This window comes from Poeciliopsis prolifica, unplaced genomic scaffold (genome assembly GCF_027474105.1).
Source record: "Poeciliopsis prolifica strain line A6 unplaced genomic scaffold, Auburn_PproV2 SCAFFOLD012, whole genome shotgun sequence".
NCBI classification, from domain to species: Eukaryota; Metazoa; Chordata; class Actinopteri; order Cyprinodontiformes; family Poeciliidae; genus Poeciliopsis; species Poeciliopsis prolifica.
This window is the reverse complement of record NW_026562387.1, coordinates 12713055-12731120: the sequence shown is the minus strand read 5'-3', so window position 1 is coordinate 12731120 and position 18066 is coordinate 12713055. Positions and strand designations below refer to the sequence as shown.

Genomic DNA, 18066 nt, shown 5'->3' with positions numbered 1-18066 from the left:
ACACAAAAATCACATAAAACAGCAAGTAAAAGAAAACTAAGCTTCCAAGTAACAAGAAAAACTCAGCAGCGACAAAGCAATTTATGATGAAGAAGAAAATCAGAATCAGTTTTATTTGCCAAGATGGTTCACAGAAACAAGTAATTTAACTTCAGTTCCATTTTGCTCTCGATGAAGACATTTTGGATATAAATATATAAAAAGGGAAACTAAAATAAATTTGTACCTCAAGAGGATCTTTAAAAAAGAAGAAGACCAGGTTGATTTGGCCACCTGGAATACAGTGCACAAGACTATAAAAATAACTAAATAGAAAAGTAACTATTCTGATAAAAATTCAAACCAATACATGAGATGAATGAAAGAGAAAAAAATTAACTTACATTCCTTCAGCCAGTGACATTAACAAGTTTGACATGAAAAAAAAAAAAAAAAAACAGAAAACACTTTGTGTGACAATGGGGCAGCACAAAAACCAAAACAAATGCATCATAGAATGTGACATAATTTGTAATAATCACATTACATATTAAAATACACTATAAAATGTTATGAGGTCATATATCACAATTCTTAACTTTGGTCAAATATTTAAAAACCAGCACTTTCTTTAATTGATCATTATTAGCATGGTTTCTGTGTTGATTTGCTTTCTCTTTTTTTTTTTAAACCAAGTCAAGGTGGAATTGAATAAATGGGTTCAAAACCAAATTTGTTTGTTTGTGTTTTTAAAGGTCTTGTCATTTAAATTATTTTCAGTGTTTCAGAATTTACAGTAATACTAAGATTGAAATCATTTTATTGAAATCCTTCTAATGTGCAACTTGATGTTCTCTCAGTCTGTGAATTAGTTCATAATGTTTGTTAATTAAATACAGTCTTTGAAGACCCACAAAATAAATAAATATTAGTCTGCTTTCAACTTTTCAAATCAACTATTTGTAAGTTTTTAAAATTCCCACCAATGAGAGCAAAATGCACATTTATAGCAACACTGGTTTTTTAAAAAAGTGAGTGCACAAAATGAACATAAATATAAAAAAGCAGGGAATTTGGTCAAAGATGCAGGAATGTAAGAATTCAAAGCAATACTGTTAAAAAAAAACTTTTAAAAGATCCTCAGTAGTGATAATTCTTATAAATGATTTATGTTTCTGTCTCATTTAAGCTACTCATGGACCACCAGAGAACCATGCTCATAATAATTATTGCTTACCTTAATTACAACTGTAATTTAAAGTGCATATATTTTGATTAACATGAAGATTGTCCTTGTTGGTTTGCCTGAGTCCTAGAAGATGTCTTAAAATGCACATCTGCAAACACAGAATTGTATCACCGCTAATTAGGCAAATATATATATAAAAAAAAAAACCTCATCCGTTTAAAAGAATAATTATTCTTACAGATTTCACACTTTTCTATCTCCTGTCCCCGTATCTGGACTGGGTGGGTTTGTCTTAAATATGGAGCAAGAAAGGAGTCAGGGATTACTGGCTAATTAGTCTTCTTGTGTCATGGGAATAATTAATTCGGAGCATTTACATATATTCTAATTGTCTTGGCAAACTAATTGGCATCTGTGTGCCACAGTTGAATTACTGAGGGCTTCTTAAGTTTGTTTGTTACCAGCAAAGAGTAAATATGTCAGCCTCATGCATGTTGTTGTTGCTCCATTAGCTTTGTGAAATGCACCAAACCCAGAATACCACTTGAATGTAATTCAACCAAAGTTTGTTCGTTACAACTTCTGTTTTTGTGTGAGTCACATCGGCTGCTCTTAGTTATGGTCCACAAAGTGCTGTAATTCAAAACGATTGCTTAATGACATTTTAGGGTTAAGGTTTCTATTTCATCTTGTCATTTTATGCATGAAGATATAGTTCGTTTGGGTTTTTTTTTAGTTTGTTTTTACCTCTATTTTCATTATTTGTGTAGTCTTGGGTTGTTTTTTTCTTGTAAAGCGTCCTTGTGAGTTTTGAAAGGCGCCAACAAATAAAATGCATTATCAACATTAATTTAAAGAATATTAATTAACTGAGAATGTTAATGAAATGAGACAGAGTAACAAACTTCTTTCCACGAGGGCCAGTTTCCCGCACACTTTTGGATGTGTCCCAAGACCAACACATCTAAATTAAATTACTGACTTACCTCATCTTGAACTCCTCCCCTATGGAGTCCTGACAAATACCTAATTATGTTTTCCATGTGTGTTGACACTGAAACTCATCTTCAAATTGCAGGACATTGGCCTTAAAAGCTTCGGTGTGATACCTGCAAGCTAAGCCAACCAATGTTTTCCAATAAGAATACAGCTTTGTGTGTGCGTGTGAGCGCATGCGAATATTGAAAAAGTTTACTTTATTTTCAGCAGCGAGGCTCATTTTTTGTTGGAAACTCTCTGGGATCCACTTCTGCTGGCTGAAAAAAACTTCATTCTTACTCTAAGAATTTCAAAATTCAAATGAAATGTTGACACTGAGTGTCAACATTTCAGAATTATGATGCAGTTTGGCCATTCTTACAAAGAGTAATTCATTGAAAGGCTCGCCTGCCTATGTAACCAATGTAAATGTATACTTAAATATAATATTGGTTCTATAAATATGAAGTACATTTGTTAAAAGGAGGAATGCATCACTGTATTTTATGATAAGCTTATAATCATTCATATATAACGGACCAGGACTCTGATGGCTGTTCAGGGGTTTTAAAATATATATTTACATATTTTATAATGAAGACCTTAATATTTTTTTCAAAATGTCCATACTGACCGTACGTTTATTTGAATGACAATCATTTAAAAAAAATAAATAAATAAATAAAAATGGTTGATTGCAAACGATGCATGATTGTACTAAAAAGATATTTTTTTCCAAGTGTTCACAATGACAAGGCCTCCTTTGGTTTAGTTGATGAGGAGACTTTGATGAGGATGGCATTTACCAAAATAATCAGACAGCAAAAATCATGCCACTGTTTGGCATTTGCAAATGATGTTCTGAAATTGAAAGTTCTCTCAGTAATTTTTGCAGTTTTGTTTTTAAATTGTGTGGAAATGTTTTATCACCTGATAACTGCTGCAGTAAAAATATTATTCATAATAATTGTTCAAAGACACATCATACCCCTCATGTGATACATTAAATCGAAAACAAAGTTTTGCTTCCTCTAAAACCTCCTTGAGGTCATTTCTTAAATACGCAGCAGCTGCAAATGTTTTCTTGTCTCAAACAAAGACTGCTTTCCTTAGTTTAGATCAGCTTCTTTATAAGAAGCATTACGCTGAGCAGCCCTGTGGTTCATATTAAAGCTCTACTTTAATTTAAACCTTAAGAATATCTGAAAATGGGGTCATGTTCAGGAACGTAGCTGCTGGATTTAAACCTCTTGCATTGATTTCTGCCAGCAGCACAGTTTGTTGATTTCAGACTCTGAAGACCTCACATTAAAATGTTAGAGATAATTGATGCTCATCTGGGCAGCCAAGCATGCTTCAATATTTTAAGCTAATTTAGCTGTACCCTGTAGAGCAGGAGGGCTCAAGTGGGAGGACAACTTGGCACAAGGTAACACTTTTTTTTTCTTCCCCAACCCAATCTCTTTCCTCTACATAATTATATGAATGAAATTAATTGGGAATACACATTTGCATATCTAGGTTATTTCTCTTATGGAGGGTAAGGTCTTTGGAGAGTACAGAAACAATTACAGGGCTGCCAGACAGTGAAATACCACCAGTTCTCGCAACACGTCTGCCGCCTTCAGCCAGTGTTTCACCCCAGGGAGGATTTGGCCGCAGAGCTCCAGAGAGATGTGATAAAGCCGTGGTGCAATATGTGCACGAGCGCCATCCGTGAAGCAATTTATTGGCCTTCACCTGAAATCTTTAATTATTTGTTTTGCAGAGAAGCAAGCACTGAAAATGATGTTTTGAAGAAAATGGGATTATATCTTCTGGAACCCATGGCAGCGAGTACACAGTGCAGGAGAATCTTATTTTTATGGTCATGCTGAGATGTTTTTCTTTTTCCCCTTGCATTTTAAGACCATTGTGCCAAATTCCAAAGATATTTTTAATCCTCTGGTCTGGTGCAATGAATTGTTGGAAGTGAAACAGCCAGAGTGTCCTGTTAAACCGGAAGCTCCTTAGGAAATGTGTGGGTGTTGAAGATGTTCTAGTTAGTCAGGAAACACTAATGCTTTGTCACTAACAGGATTTTTTTTTTTTTTTACTTAGCCCTTGTAAGTTAATCAGATGTTTTACAAATCTGTAATTATTAATCTATTACTTTCAATTACCTTATAACACGGTGTGATATAATGGATCATTTCATCCAGATCGTATAAATCTCTATTTGGCTTGCAAGCATCGTAATGAAGATGGCAACTGTGGCATGCATCTTGGGACTATGTACTAATACCACAACAAACACTGGAATTAACTCAATTAAAAAAAATATTATTTCATAAAGAAATGTCAAGTTCCTGAAAAGTATGGAGTATCTATGAACTCCACACTTGTTTAATTTTCATTTTGCATCAATTACTACTGTTGCATAGCAAGGATGTATTCAGTCTGTGGTTCTGCTGAGGTGTAGTGGAAGCCCAGATGGCTTTGATAGTGATCTCAGATCATCTGCATTGTTGGGACTGAGGTATCTCATCTTCCTCTTGGCAGTATCCCTTAGATTTTCTCCTGGGTTCATATGAGCCAAGCTCTCTGATCAATCAACTGACGTAACGCCACAGTGATTGAATCACCTTGGTGCCTTGGCAGTGTGGACAGTTGCCAATTCTTGCTGGAAAATGAAATCAGCATCTCCATACAGCTTGTCAGAAGAAAGCATGAGGTTTTGTAATATTTCCCAGATGACTTTAACTGTGAAATTCAGAGAACACATTAGACCAGCACCAGCAGATGACATGGCACCCCAAGTCATCACTACCTGTGGAAACTTCACACTGGGCTTCAAGTAACAGGGATTCTGTGGTTCTCTACCCTTCAAGGTCTGGGACCTTGATATCCAAATAAAAATCAAACTTTACTTACATTTTAAAATAGAACTCAAAACCAACATGCAAACCTTTCTGTGTTTCTTAACTTGTGTGAATGTCGTGGTTAATCTAAATTCAGCAAAGAGAACTGCCTTCTACCAGTCTTTGTCTCAGATTTTCATCCATAGGCTCTGTCTGCTGAACAGGAACGGAGGGAATTCAGCTGTAAAAGTCTGCTTTTTGCTCTCCCTCTGTTTAAAAACAGCAGGGGGAACAGGCCAGCGCAGCGCCGAATCTGCTTTGCAATTACAAGGAGCAGCAGGAACCCAGAAAACAGTTAGCAGGGAACAACGGGCATAATCAATTGAATTGGAATAAGCTAGAGAAAACAAAAAGTTTACTTGATCTTTTATAGATTTTCTTATTTTCTTCTTTGCAGAATGGCTTAATATTGATATAATCGTTCTTTCTTTATGGACGTCATATAAGGCCACATGTTTAAGACTCCAAATGAAAATATGTCATGCTTGTTCAATAAATACATTTGTCTGCATTAATTACCTGCAGAGAAGAAATGGCTTTTTATTTGAGGTTTTCTTCCCCACATACTGAGCAAAGACAGCAATCTGTAATTTTTTTGTGCAAAAATTATATGTTGTATAATGCTACAGGACGACAAAATTCACACATGAATTCAATTAATAATATTTTGAGAATCTGCCTTCTCTGTGTGAACAGGTTTCACAAAGCAGAACAATCATCTTTTTCTTCGACTATTCAGGGAAAACTTTGTGTGATCTCCAAAAAAAAAATACCCAGCAGCATGCTCTGTTCTCCTTTTTATCACACCTTCATTTATGCAGGTAAAAAGTCTTAAAAATACATGTATTTTTAATGGAGACCCACCAAGAAGTCAAAAGAATAAATAAATTTAAAAAATCATCTCTGATTATGATTACACCAATTAGCTAAGCTGATCAACTGAAAGCAAAACCTTGACACAATTGTGAATCTTGTCAAAAGGTTGCTCCCTCCTCTAGATCTAAATTAGATGTACACAAAAAAGCACCACAAATAAAAAACAAAAATATCTAATGCCAAGAGGGTAATCAGTCCTGTGCTTAGTCTAGGTAGGTAAGGTTTCTTGTTAGACTCTTGTTCTATTTCTTTTTTCATTTCTGTCCATGTTTAACAGAAAATAAAACAACACATCTGAGTCACATTGCACAAGACAGCTGAGAAGGATTTTTTTTTTCACAATGCCAACAAAGACTCAGTGTATATAAATTACTATCTCCTGAATTGAGCTGTTTCTACCATTAATTTTAAAAGCACATATGTAGTCTTCTGAGAAAAATAAGTTTATCGTGGTTCTTTGAAAATAACTAAGGGGAGCAAAGTACAGTAAGAACAGAAGTGTTCTCTGCACAACATAAGTAATGAGATATTTCCATAACATATTTACAGAATATGTTATGGCAGGATCTCTAGCAGATTTTCTTCTGGTTTTGATGTGGTGTCTTTAAACATTCCTCAAAGCAAATCTATCTGTCATTAAAATCAGAGCTGATAATCTCCTGTAGATAAGAAAAATGTTAGTGTTGCACAAATGGCCAATTTAAGCTTATGATGAGGGTCAATGACACCACAGAGGCCAGTTTTACTTGTTAATGTCTGTGTTCAAATACTAATGCAACCTTGTGCTGGCAGGCAAGAACAATAAAACACACATAACAAGCAGATGTGAAATAAAATTACCCGTATCATGCAGAAAACGGCGGAATTTTGCATTTCCATTTTTCAAAACAGTATCCATTTTGCATGACAAATCTTTATTTGTTGAACAAATGTCACTGCCATGGTCACATTCATTGTATCATCTCTTGTCTTTGTTTCTTCTGCTTTCATTTGTTACTTTAATAAGGCTCAGTGTCCTCATCAAAGGTTGAGCTGCTCTTCCCTGAAGCCAAAGGGCATGTTTGATATTCCATTCTTTAAGCAGTGTCGAGAGAGAGCTCTTAAACTTGAGTATGATTATGTCTTTGGTACAGCATCACAGACCCCACAGAGGAGCAGAGAGGGAGATGAAAAATACAGATGTTTTCTAATTTATTAAGAGGATTTTACAGTTATGTAAACACAACAAGGCGCTTGCACACGCATACACACATCCTGTGTTTTTAAGCTTCACTCAGTTTATTTTGAGAGTTTAGAATGCAGCACATTTCAAGCCACAACGGTCAATAAAATTAACATCTGTTGAATGCCTGTATTGCTTCTTTTAATGTAAAAACTGTTTTCCTTATGCACATTAAATGCAAGGCTTGCATCATTGTGCCATCTCCTGGTGCAGCTCCAGTTTAAATGTCTGAACATTAATCTAAGTGTTTGCTACCACCTTTTGGTGAATGAGGTATACCACACACTTAAAAAATTTCAGCGAATGAGGTTAGTACACAGGGTATGTTCAGACACACAACAGAATTAATTATTGTGTTGTTTTAAATAAATATATTGATCAAATGATGGTCTCTTTCTTTGCAATTCAACTCAGTTTTCTAATTTGTGTTTAATATCCCCTTCTGGTTTGCACACAGTCTCACAGCCTTCAAGTCTCAGCTCTGCAGCAACAGGCTTGTAGGACTTCTCCAGACATGCAGAGATCAAATGGATGAAGCTCATGATGGTTATCAGAAGCATAAGGACTCCTAAATGTGCAAAATGCTCAGTATGAAACGGGATTTGAACATGGATGAAACTCAATGATGAAGTGGTCTGTCAGGATAATACATCACACTTTCTCAACTTACCACAGACGGCAGTGTTTATGGAGAAATCCTGGACACGGTAGCTGCTGGTGAACATTGCACCGAGTCCCAGAATGATGATGGCATAAATGCTGAATGTGTGCCGCATGTATTTGATCAAGAAGAAGTTCTGCAGGATGAACCTGTAAGATTGGCAACAAACATGGTGAGTTGTTTCTTATTCTTTTATTTTATGTTCCCAAGCAAAACATGTTCTGAATTTCTACCCTTACCATGTAATCATGAACACAGAGATGATGGAAAGGACAGTGGCACTGGCCACTCGGTCCTGCACACCGGCATAATATTTAAGCACTATGCCAAAGCCCACCACAGAATGAAAGAGAGACCACCAGGCAAACACAGCTAATCCATTCTGTGTCTAAAAAAAGGGATTTGAACATGGATCATTTTTCACTTCCTTCAACACTTCACAAAATAATTTATACCTCACAAACTTTGGGTTATGTCAAAAATACAAACACAAACTTTAGTATATTTTAATCAGATTTATACTCTGATAGACCACAACACTGTGCATAATTGGCGACAAAGGAAAATCATCACTGCCTGTAATAGTTTATTTTTTCTAATGAAAATCTTAAAAGTGAGACCTGCATTGATTTTCAACCCCTTTACTTTGATACCTTCAATTAAAGTCCTATTCTGCCATTCTCACTTTAAGTGAAAATAGTAAAGCAGCCGAAAAACTATGTTCCTTTAAATCTAGACTAAAACCCCACATGTTAAGAGTTAGATATGAATATGTACATATTCATATAGCACTACTCAAATTGTTATTTGTAAAGAAAAAACACATTCATGTTTTTCCTCCATTTCACAATTAGGCACTATTTTGTGTTGGTCTACTGCATAAAAACCCAATAAAATACATAGAAATATTTGCTTGTAACATGACAAAATGTGAAAAAGTTTAACAATTGTTGAGGTTACTGGAAGGCACTGTAACACTGCAAAATCTAGCACAGTCTTATCACCAGATAACGTGTCCATGGAATCACACCAGGGTTGTTGATTGCCAGCCAGGCTTTGTGCTTGTTCAGGTTGGAGTAGGAAAGGAAAAGCATGTAGAAGCTGTGAAGTGGTAAAATCCACCTAGACAACACTGCTGGCAGGATATAGCTGTAGAAAGCAGAAATAGCTTTAATTTACTGGCAGAAATAATAAATTTGTTCAATCTTAGCCACATGATATACAGTACTGCATGCAACTTACTGTCTATCCCACATAGGCATGCTACACACTCTTGTAATATTTATGATAGTCCACATCAGAAAGAATTTGGGAGGGTGGATTTCAGGATTGCACGACTGGGGGCCGAGTACATTTCTATAGACAGGAGAGCAATGTCGAGATCAGAAATTCTGGAAAAAAACTATCTTTATTCTTGCACGGCAGATGTACCTTCTGAAGAGGCTCACAGCTGCATAAACAAGCCACATTTTAGACCACAGATCAATCCAGATCCAGAAGTCCTCAGACCACAAGTCCATAGTCAACTCTAGAGAGAAAGTCTCGGAAACATTCCAGGATGAAGTCTGAAAAACAGCTGAGGACCCAAAAGTTAAATATCACTAATCTGTGTGTTCTCACGATCTTGCAAAAATACTAATTTCAAAAGTTGTGTGAAAAGACACCAACATTTCTTTGATTCCTAAAATCTTTGAGGTTTAATTCCATGATTGAAAAATGCGTGCATGATGTATCACTCACCATTGGGCACTTTGTCTTCCTTTGCCAAGTAAAAAAAGACTTCTGAAATCATCTGAGTGATTATTGCAAGAACGATGCTGCCAGCGTGCATTGCTAAATGGAAACCAGTATTTTCAATCCGGAGAAACATGATGGAAGTCGTTGTAAGTTGTGATATGCTGACCGACTACAGTGGGGAGATTCTGAAGACAACGCATTAGTACTATTATGTTGTTCCTGGGACTTTGGAACTTGGCTTTCGCAGAGAAATTTTATGATCTTGATCTGATTACTTTTCCATGACATGTTGCAACAGCTTGGATATTGAGTCCAACTATTTGATCCATAAATAGAATTTCTCCAAGGAGAAAAATATAGTTATTTTAAATTGAACATTTATTACAAGACAAATAAAAACACCTTTTAACAACTCCCAGAAAGAATAAAGTTTAATAGAGTTAAAATCATTAGCTGCCCCTTTTCACTCATGTACATGTCTTCTATGACCCTATAAAACATAGCTTGGTCTCAGCTGTCAATGAAGCACGTCAGGTTCTGGACTTTAAACCTACATGTCACTCTTTGTTTACAGAAGTTCTGAACCCACATGGAGTGCAATGAGACAGAGTATGCTTCCTCTGGTGGTTAAATCATTACAAAACTATATAATTATCTGGATTTTATCTTCAGAGATTTTTCTTAGCAAGTTCATTGATTTCCACCAATGAACTTTATTTTTACTAACAATGTTAATGCAACTTGTGTGCAAAATGAAAATTCAAGAATATGAATATATTATGTTCCATGACCCAAAAATGCATATGTATATTTTGGAACATAGGACATTTTTGGGAAATTAGGTTGAAAACTGAGTACACTCCACTCCTCAATGTATTGTAATTTATTTCCCATAAGTTCTTTCAGTGTATTCAAAAGTTAGATTGTTGATGTCATTTATATATATAAAAAAACAACATTGTACAACACTTTTCCAAGATGTATACATCCTTCCATTGTCCAAATCTGCTTATTCTTTCAATTTTGTAGGAAAACACTCCGGCAGTCTGAGGTATGCATGTTGTCTCAAGTTTTCTTAAGAAAGTGGAATGACATTCTAAGCATTCATGATGTAAACATTCTTCTTTCTATGTAGATGTAATATTTTACCATCACAGGAAAGTATTTATAAGAAAAGACTGGGTTGTGACAATGATATTTCCACTGGAGTCAAACTGAGTTCATTGTCTGTGTAAAGCGGTTGTTTGTGATGTCTCCACGCCACCAGGATGATACGAACCACAAGCAGGACACAGGCAGTCACCAGGATCAAAACTGCAGCGTGAGACAGAAATCAAGTATTCAAGTGTACATAATCTTGGAACTTGTAGGCTCTTCATAAACAGCAGATTTACAATGAGATGAGAACTTTTGTCTATTTCATTTAGTTGAATAATAACTTTAATTTTTTTTTCCCAATAATTGTCCACATATATATTTTTCCTCAAAAAGCTAACACCTCACTTAAGCACCCAGGTTTGAGATTCATTAACATTTTGGAATTACTGTAAGCACTGCAGTTGTTCAATGATAAAATTATTTCTTAAAAAACACAACCTGTCCACAATGACTAATACACGCAAATCGACAATGTTTTACGTGTTTTATCTTTTCCGTATTGATGCACATTTGAAACTTTACCTTCAAAGATGTACAAATTGGTACCAGGAGATGTATTGTTGTCCAGGATGCCTGTCAACCACAGGGTAATCACAGGATAGATGGTCAGAGTATAGCGTATGTGCTCATCAAGGTAAAAGTTCTCCAACAGAAACCTGAAAGCAGCAGAAGACAAAAAAGGCTTTTATTTTTCTCTGCTCCTGTTTTATGACAAGCAACAGCAGCAGTTAAACTGCAAAAGGCAGCTGGGAGTCAGACTCACCACACTAACAGCTCCATCAGGAGCAGCAGCAGTGACAACATTGTGCAGTGATATCGAGATGCTTCCGTCTGATGCTGCAAGTAGATTGTCAGGTTCAGCAAAGTGGAGAGTGTCCCCCAAGTGGCATACACTGCCGCTCCATTTTGCACCTGTTTTGAGACAATGAGAGATAGATTGAGTGAACCAAAGATCAGTCAGTAAATGCTGCAAAGATGTGTGTTTTTGATTCATTTATTTAGACACTCTTCCAGTTACTTGCTTATGAACACTTAAGCCAAGAAATCGGTCTCAGCAACACCCATTGACTTTGAAGGGGGAGTTCGGCTGATAAAAACAAGATAAAAACAGAAAACAGGGAAGTAAAAAGGAAGAAGTCAATAATTTTCATCATCAAAATGAATGTTTTTTTTTTTACAATTGCTTATCAAAGCTGTGTGATTTTACAAGCTTTTAGTCATAGCTGTCATAGCAAATATGTTGCAAAGACCAAATAAAAAGCCGCCCAAAAAACGTTGCCATATATTTATAGTTTTACCAATATCCTGAACATCCAGAGGTCTGCGTTGTGATGTTTGCGTAGCCAGGCACCATAAATCTTTAGACCATGGCAGGAGAAAAATAGCATCACGTAATTAGTGAACATCATTAGAGCTGAGGTTACGAGCACTGGGAGCAGCATTCTGGACACAGAGAAATAAAATGTTCATATGAATGAAAAGAGATGACAACAGGAGGAGCCTGATGGTTAGTGTGAGTTAGTGTACTTACTCTCTGTCATACAGAAAGAGCCAGGTGATGTTCAAGCTAAGATATATGATGATGCTGACATGAGACCCATAAGGCAATGCTGCAGGTGTGGTGTACATCCACTCATATGTACTCCTGCACTGGGCAGAGATAATATAGTCAAATATGTCGACAAACAGAAGGAGCCTGTGGGGAAATAATCTATCTTTTCATGTGATGTTTGAGCAATCTGAAAGGTGTAAAGAGAAAATGAGTGCACTGAGGAGAAATAAACTGACTCAGTACAAGAAAGTATGATTTCCCACATGTGACAGAACAGAAGGGTGATGCAAAGTATTAAAACAGAAAGAAATATTCCTCCTGTGAAAAAGCCATAGAACCTTTCCATCTGTAACTTAAAAGTGTTGAAAACTGAGCACCTGGTTTAGACCACTATGTTTGTGTTGTCTGTATTGAACAAATAAATTTAGGAAAAAAAAGTGCTTACCTTCTACAAAGTCCAGCCAAAAAGTACACAAACATGGCAAAAAAACAAAAGTAAAAAATGAAATTCCACATGAAAAACGTCCACTGAGCGAGAGTTACAGATGTCATGTACTTGAGTGAGACATCTTCTGTGCGCTGCCTGAAGACACCTGCATTGAGAGTTACCTAACTTATTCTGGAGAATCCTTTTAAAATCCTTGAGATGACTGGATTCATGTAAAACAAACATATTCACCTGAATGCTCTCCAAAGCCTGAAAGAAAGTTTAAAGTAATTGCAGGACAAAAGGTAAATAATCCGGCAAACATCAGTATAATCCTGGGTGGGTTGTGGTTTACCATGGTGACCGTGAGGGCTTAAATTACACAGGAGGAAAAGTTTGTCAGAAAACGTATTAAAAATCCAAAAAAGTTTAATCTATTTGTCTTTATTCATCTGCCCTGTGGCTCTTAAACAACAAACGGAGTTAAGTCTCAGACGTATAACAGGGAAGGACAAGACCTATCATAACTGGTGTCACAGTGTGTCCTTTTTATAGCATTTGTTATCTCCGTCTGTCATAAATAGTTTGTTATTTTGTTGTTTAAAAGCAGGGCAAAGAGTAAAGACCAACTTGGATAAAAAGTACTCGAAACAGTTGAATGTGTCCAAAATAAACTAGGAAGGCTGCTGTGGGGAGTTTATAAACTAAAAAAATAATAAGCTTTAAAAAAACTAACAAAGATAAAGAAAGATTGATGATCTCCCATGGCTGACAGGGTGCAAACTTCCTCTTCTGTAAAGACAAAAAATGTGCCTCAAACTTGTCTTTTTGTTTGTTGTTGTTGTTCATAGTTTAGTGAAAAAATATATAAAGTTTGTTAAATTGTTAATTTCTAAATTTTCCTAAATGTTTGCTGCATTTTTACTACAACTTTCTGGGGAAGGTACAAGTAGAGGGTGCATTTTTAGAAACAGAATGGCTAATATTTGAATTCTGCTTAAAAGGAGTGCTGACTCCTTTTTAGTCAAGATAAGCCTCTGCAGGTCTTGTAAATGTGGCTTTTGACCACACAGTGGCACCATTGCTTAATAAGGTGGCCTTGTCAAGCTGTCAGAGTTGTGTGGACCAGCAGCTTGTGGAAGAATTTGCATGACAATACATGGTCAGTTAAGGAGATGAGACTTACCACTACTCTGAATATTTTATTAATCTAAATAGTGCACAGATTCGATCAAATTTTGCTGGAGTGGATTTCCATCTGCCAGGGGAGACAAAACACACAATGCTATGTACAAGTTATGAGTCATTTTCAATTTCTTCGTATTTGCTTCTAACAAAACAGATTTCATGGTGAAAATTTACTATGATTATGTGAAGTATTTTAATCTAAGGCTCTAAATGTCGGAACTTTTTCATTTTTGTTTCTTTTTATTGATCCACTCAACAATGGTTCAGGTATGCTTGAGGCACACGTTTTAGGTTGAACTAGTGTGTTCACACTTCTATACAATTCTGTGTACATCAAACTGTCCATAAAAACCACTAAGTAGTTGTATTACTTTTGGTGGCAACAATTACTATCAAGCTTTGCGAGACTCTGAGCATGAACAGCCTATTTAAGCTACCGTCTCACCATCTCAATCCAATTCAAGTCTGAACTTTGACGAATCCACTCCAAAACCTCTGTGTTATTTTCATCAATTAAGAGGTGGAGTTGCCGGTTTGCTTTTAAGTGTAGCAGCAGAATCTATCTTTTGGATATGCATAAGAAAAGGCTCTGATTCTTAATTTACTTTTAGAAGTAGAACATGTCAAAACGAATATTAAAGCGCCAACTGGTAAAGTCTAATTTGAAACTATAATGTGGAACTTGGCAATTGAGGTTCCCTAAGGCTCTGTTTTTTTTGTTTTTTTGGGGGGGCATTTTATCCAATATCAATCTGCCCACATTTGTTTACTACAACAGCATCACATTGTATGCATACTAAGAGATTGCATTCCTCTGATGTGTCTCCAATGATTTATAATGCTTTTTCTTACTTTTTCAGATTAAAGTTTTTTGTTTTTTTTTGTGGAGGGGTTTAGTTATATGCATAGATTAAATCAGTGTTTATGTGGGTATGCTGCAGAAAACAAATTATTATATTTGATAGTCATCATAGAAGAGTGGATAAAAAGCTCTCCGCTGTTACAGCTCTTCATGACACTTAAGTTAAATAGCTCTTCCCACTCTATTGAAGCTAAATATACCGAAAGAACACTTGACATTGTTACAAACCTTACAGTCAGAACGAAATTTGTGTCAGTTGAAGATGTGCTCTAAAGCTTAGAATGGACAACTCTTTCACGTTGACTGAGTGATTAGTGTGACCCAGGCGGCTGCCAAAGGACAAGGCCCAATTTGTTGGCTGTTCATCATCTAATGAGCCAAATCACATCCAATTACACGCCCGCCACTTTTGATCACTTTCATTATGAGGGATACGTGCATGATGGGTATTAATAAAGATCACTGTCACTTTGGGATTATGTTGTGATTCACATTGTGACTCATTTAGATCTTTGCAACAATAAATCCTATAACATCGAAGCATCATTTCATGACAACACAGTTCCTATATTTTTTTGTTGTTTGCAGGAAAAAAAACAACTTGTATCTGATATTCCTGCAAAAGCTGCAAATCCTTTCAATTAGGAAAGTTGAAAAAGCATGCCTATAAGACATTTCTGTGTAGGCTTTATTGGATAATAGGGACCGTCCTGCATACAACGTTTGGTATTTAGAGACCTTGACTAATAGGCTCCGTGAATTCGTCTCTCCCCAGCGCAGATTATGTGACTTTCACGCTGCAAATTTATGAGTAACATTTGTGGTTCCCCATAGAACCAAGGTGCCTGTTAATGTCACAATTATACTGCCATGACCAATACTGGTGGCTGTGCCACTTGGATTACAAATCAGGATGGCAGAGGACAATAAAGGTGAGAAAGTATGGGTGAAATGTGTAATACCCTTTGAATTACTTCTCTTGTTGTCCAGAGCAACCACAAACTTAAATGCCCACTTTATTCAGATCTTATATTACAAATCAACACAAAGGATCATGGGAACTGGGATAAAACATAGTTTTATTTTATTTTCTAAATATTGACAAGTGTGGTATGTATTTGTATTCAGCTATCTTTTTGATACACCACTGCTGTTGGAAGTCAGTTAGTAAATGGAGTCAACCTGTGGATATCAAATAGAAGGCCATAATAACTCCAGAGGTATCTAAAGATTCACAAGTCAAATATAAAAATCTGCTCAAAAGAAAACTACAAGCAAAGTACCTCACGTTCCTGTCCTGTATGGAAGATCAGTGAGAAGAAAACAATTGTTGAAAGAATGTCAAAGGAAATCCAATTTAAAGAATGGCACAAGTCATGTTGGAGAAGCAGAAAACATGAACAAATGTGCTGTGTAAGATAAGACAAAATTATATATTTTTAGTCTGCATTCAAAGTGCATGTTGCTCTGATCAAACAAATGATCACAGTAAAAAGTGATGGTGGTGGTCAGATTATCCTGAGGACATTCTGTTTTTTGTGACAGTGACAGAGAAACCAGTAAAAATTGGTACAAAGGTGGACAGAGCTTAGAACAGGAAGAAAACTAGTTAGAGGCTTTAGACCGCAGCAGAAGGGCATTTTTCTTTAAGCGCAGTTACCTTAAAAATACATCCAGAACTGGCTTAGATAAAAGTATATTATGTGTCAAGAACAGGCAATCAAAATTTTGATCAAATCCAATTTAGAGTCTCTAAAAAATCAGTAAATTTGGGATCAAAACCTGGCTGGGCTTAAGTCTGAAAAAATTAATGGACAATGTTACAAAACATGAAATTGAAGTCTAAGATTCACAGGGTGTAATACAAAATATAGAAAGTAAATCCACTGAACTTAACCCTGGTCACTTTTTGGAACTTGTACTACATTGTCCAAATTCAGATTCATACAACTTAACAAAAGGAAAAGCAGTAAACTTCAAGGTCTCAAAGGCATAAACAAAACACAAAAATATCCCCACTTAACAGTCCTCACCTAATTGAAAATGAAAATACAATGCATTAGTTATCTGGCTGACCACAAACAGGAAAGGACTAAGTAAAAGAAAATGGCAAAGAATCCCCGCCATAGTTTCCATCAATAACAAGATATCTTGAATTAAAACAGTTAACCAAACAGAAAAAATAATCCATACACAGTATTAAGTTTAACAGTCAAGCAATTTATGTATGCCCAGTAAGAATTGTTTTGACACTGAATGACTGAAGACTTTATGGAGTCAACTGATGAAGCGAAAGTGATTTCAGCTGTGCATCAAGGTGTAACAACAAGCTTGCAAACAAAGCAAAACAAAAAAAGAAGCTCTCTTCAACTTAGAGAGCCCCGAGAGGTCAGTGGATGTAAGCAGCAAAATGTTCAGCCTAGATATGAAAAGCTGATAGTGCCATAGCCCAAAGGACTTGCAACTCTAATTACAGAGAAAGGTAGTGCTCTAAATTATTGACCCAGAGGGCTGAATCCATTTATGTCCATAATAATCGATCTGCGATCGATTATTCTGGTCTCTCAAGTTCAGCGCTACAGGCAGATAAACGGTACAGATACGGCAAAAGGTAGCCTAAGTTTAAAGAAGTTAAAAGAAATGTACTTTTTATTACTGTTACTTTTCTTTGTTGCTTTTCCGCCTGTGTTTGTTTGTGGTTCTTGAAAAGTCTAACCTTATGAATCGAATGTTTTGAGAGTTTGTTGGTCGTTCGGGGCTCGATTGTTTTGTCTGTTGGAATGTAGGGGGACGTAACGGTTATGCTCCATTATAACACCGGACATGCAAAGAGTAACATTGTGTCCGTGTTTTCATTACTCCCCTTTATAGAGGCGTAACATATGGAACAATTTTTAAGGCTTATTGTAAGAAAAAAAATAATTAAAAACTTGTAGTAGTCATAGTTTTACAATAGTTTTTATTGCTCCATGATATTTGTGGTTGAAATGGGGCAATCATTCAAGGGATCTAAAGACTTTTGCAAGGAACTCTGTCTCATATCTCATATCTAAGCCTTTCTTGTTCCTTTAACGGTGACTTAAATCAGAAATCAGGGATACTTTGTTTATCCCCGGGGAGACATTTCGTCACAGCTACCTCGGCCAAAGATTCAAAGTAAATAGAAATGTAAAAGTAGTATATTTGCTAAAAATAGTTTGAGAATAAATAATAAAACATGAAGCAAAACTCTTCCCTAAGAAACTTTGCCTCTGCCCACAGCAAATACAGTGACAAGAGACAAGAAATTGTACTGGGGAATAGAGAAAAATTAACGACCGAAAAACATGTCCCAAAA

General features: G+C 36.0%; 1 protein-coding gene across 4 annotated transcripts; it reads right to left on the bottom strand.

Moving 5' to 3' along the window:
• Window positions 1-6748: 6748 nt before the first annotated feature.
• Window positions 6749-13174, bottom strand: LOC129364822 (uncharacterized). 4 transcript variants are annotated; one of them, XM_055037718.1, is made up of 13 exons: window positions 12932-13174; window positions 12698-12845; window positions 12232-12345; window positions 11999-12143; window positions 11464-11787; window positions 11223-11356; window positions 9546-10856; window positions 9237-9381; window positions 9048-9161; window positions 8810-8954; window positions 8045-8193; window positions 7815-7954; window positions 6749-7712 (listed from the first exon to the last, which is right to left on the bottom strand). In XM_055037718.1, exons 7-13 carry the CDS (start codon window positions 9673-9675, stop codon window positions 7555-7557), a joined length of 981 nt encoding a protein of 326 aa, XP_054893693.1. In that variant the 5' UTR covers window positions 9676-10856; window positions 11223-11356; window positions 11464-11787; window positions 11999-12143; window positions 12232-12345; window positions 12698-12845; window positions 12932-13174; the 3' UTR covers window positions 6749-7554. The 4 variants fall into 4 exon arrangements, with proteins under 4 accessions (XP_054893693.1, XP_054893694.1, XP_054893691.1 ...); XM_055037719.1 differs by having other exon boundaries at window positions 11464-12143; window positions 12232-12350; XM_055037716.1 differs by having other exon boundaries at window positions 11464-12143.
• Window positions 13175-18066: the final 4892 nt, after the last annotated feature.

What these genes read in the sequence shown, in the direction of transcription:
- LOC129364822 (XM_055037717.1), bottom strand. Translation starts at nt 9,675, where the DNA reads ATGTTTCTCCGGATTGAAAATACTGGTTTCCATTTAGCAATGCACGCT. An exon ending in TCTGTGTTCATGATTACATG is followed by an intron (nt 7,955 to 8,044) that starts GTAAGGGTAGAA and finishes CCAATCTTACAG; the next exon opens with GTTCATCCTGCAGAACTTCT. An exon ending in CATAAACACTGCCGTCTGTG is followed by an intron (nt 7,713 to 7,814) that starts GTAAGTTGAGAA and finishes TTGCACATTTAG; the next exon opens with GAGTCCTTATGCTTCTGATA.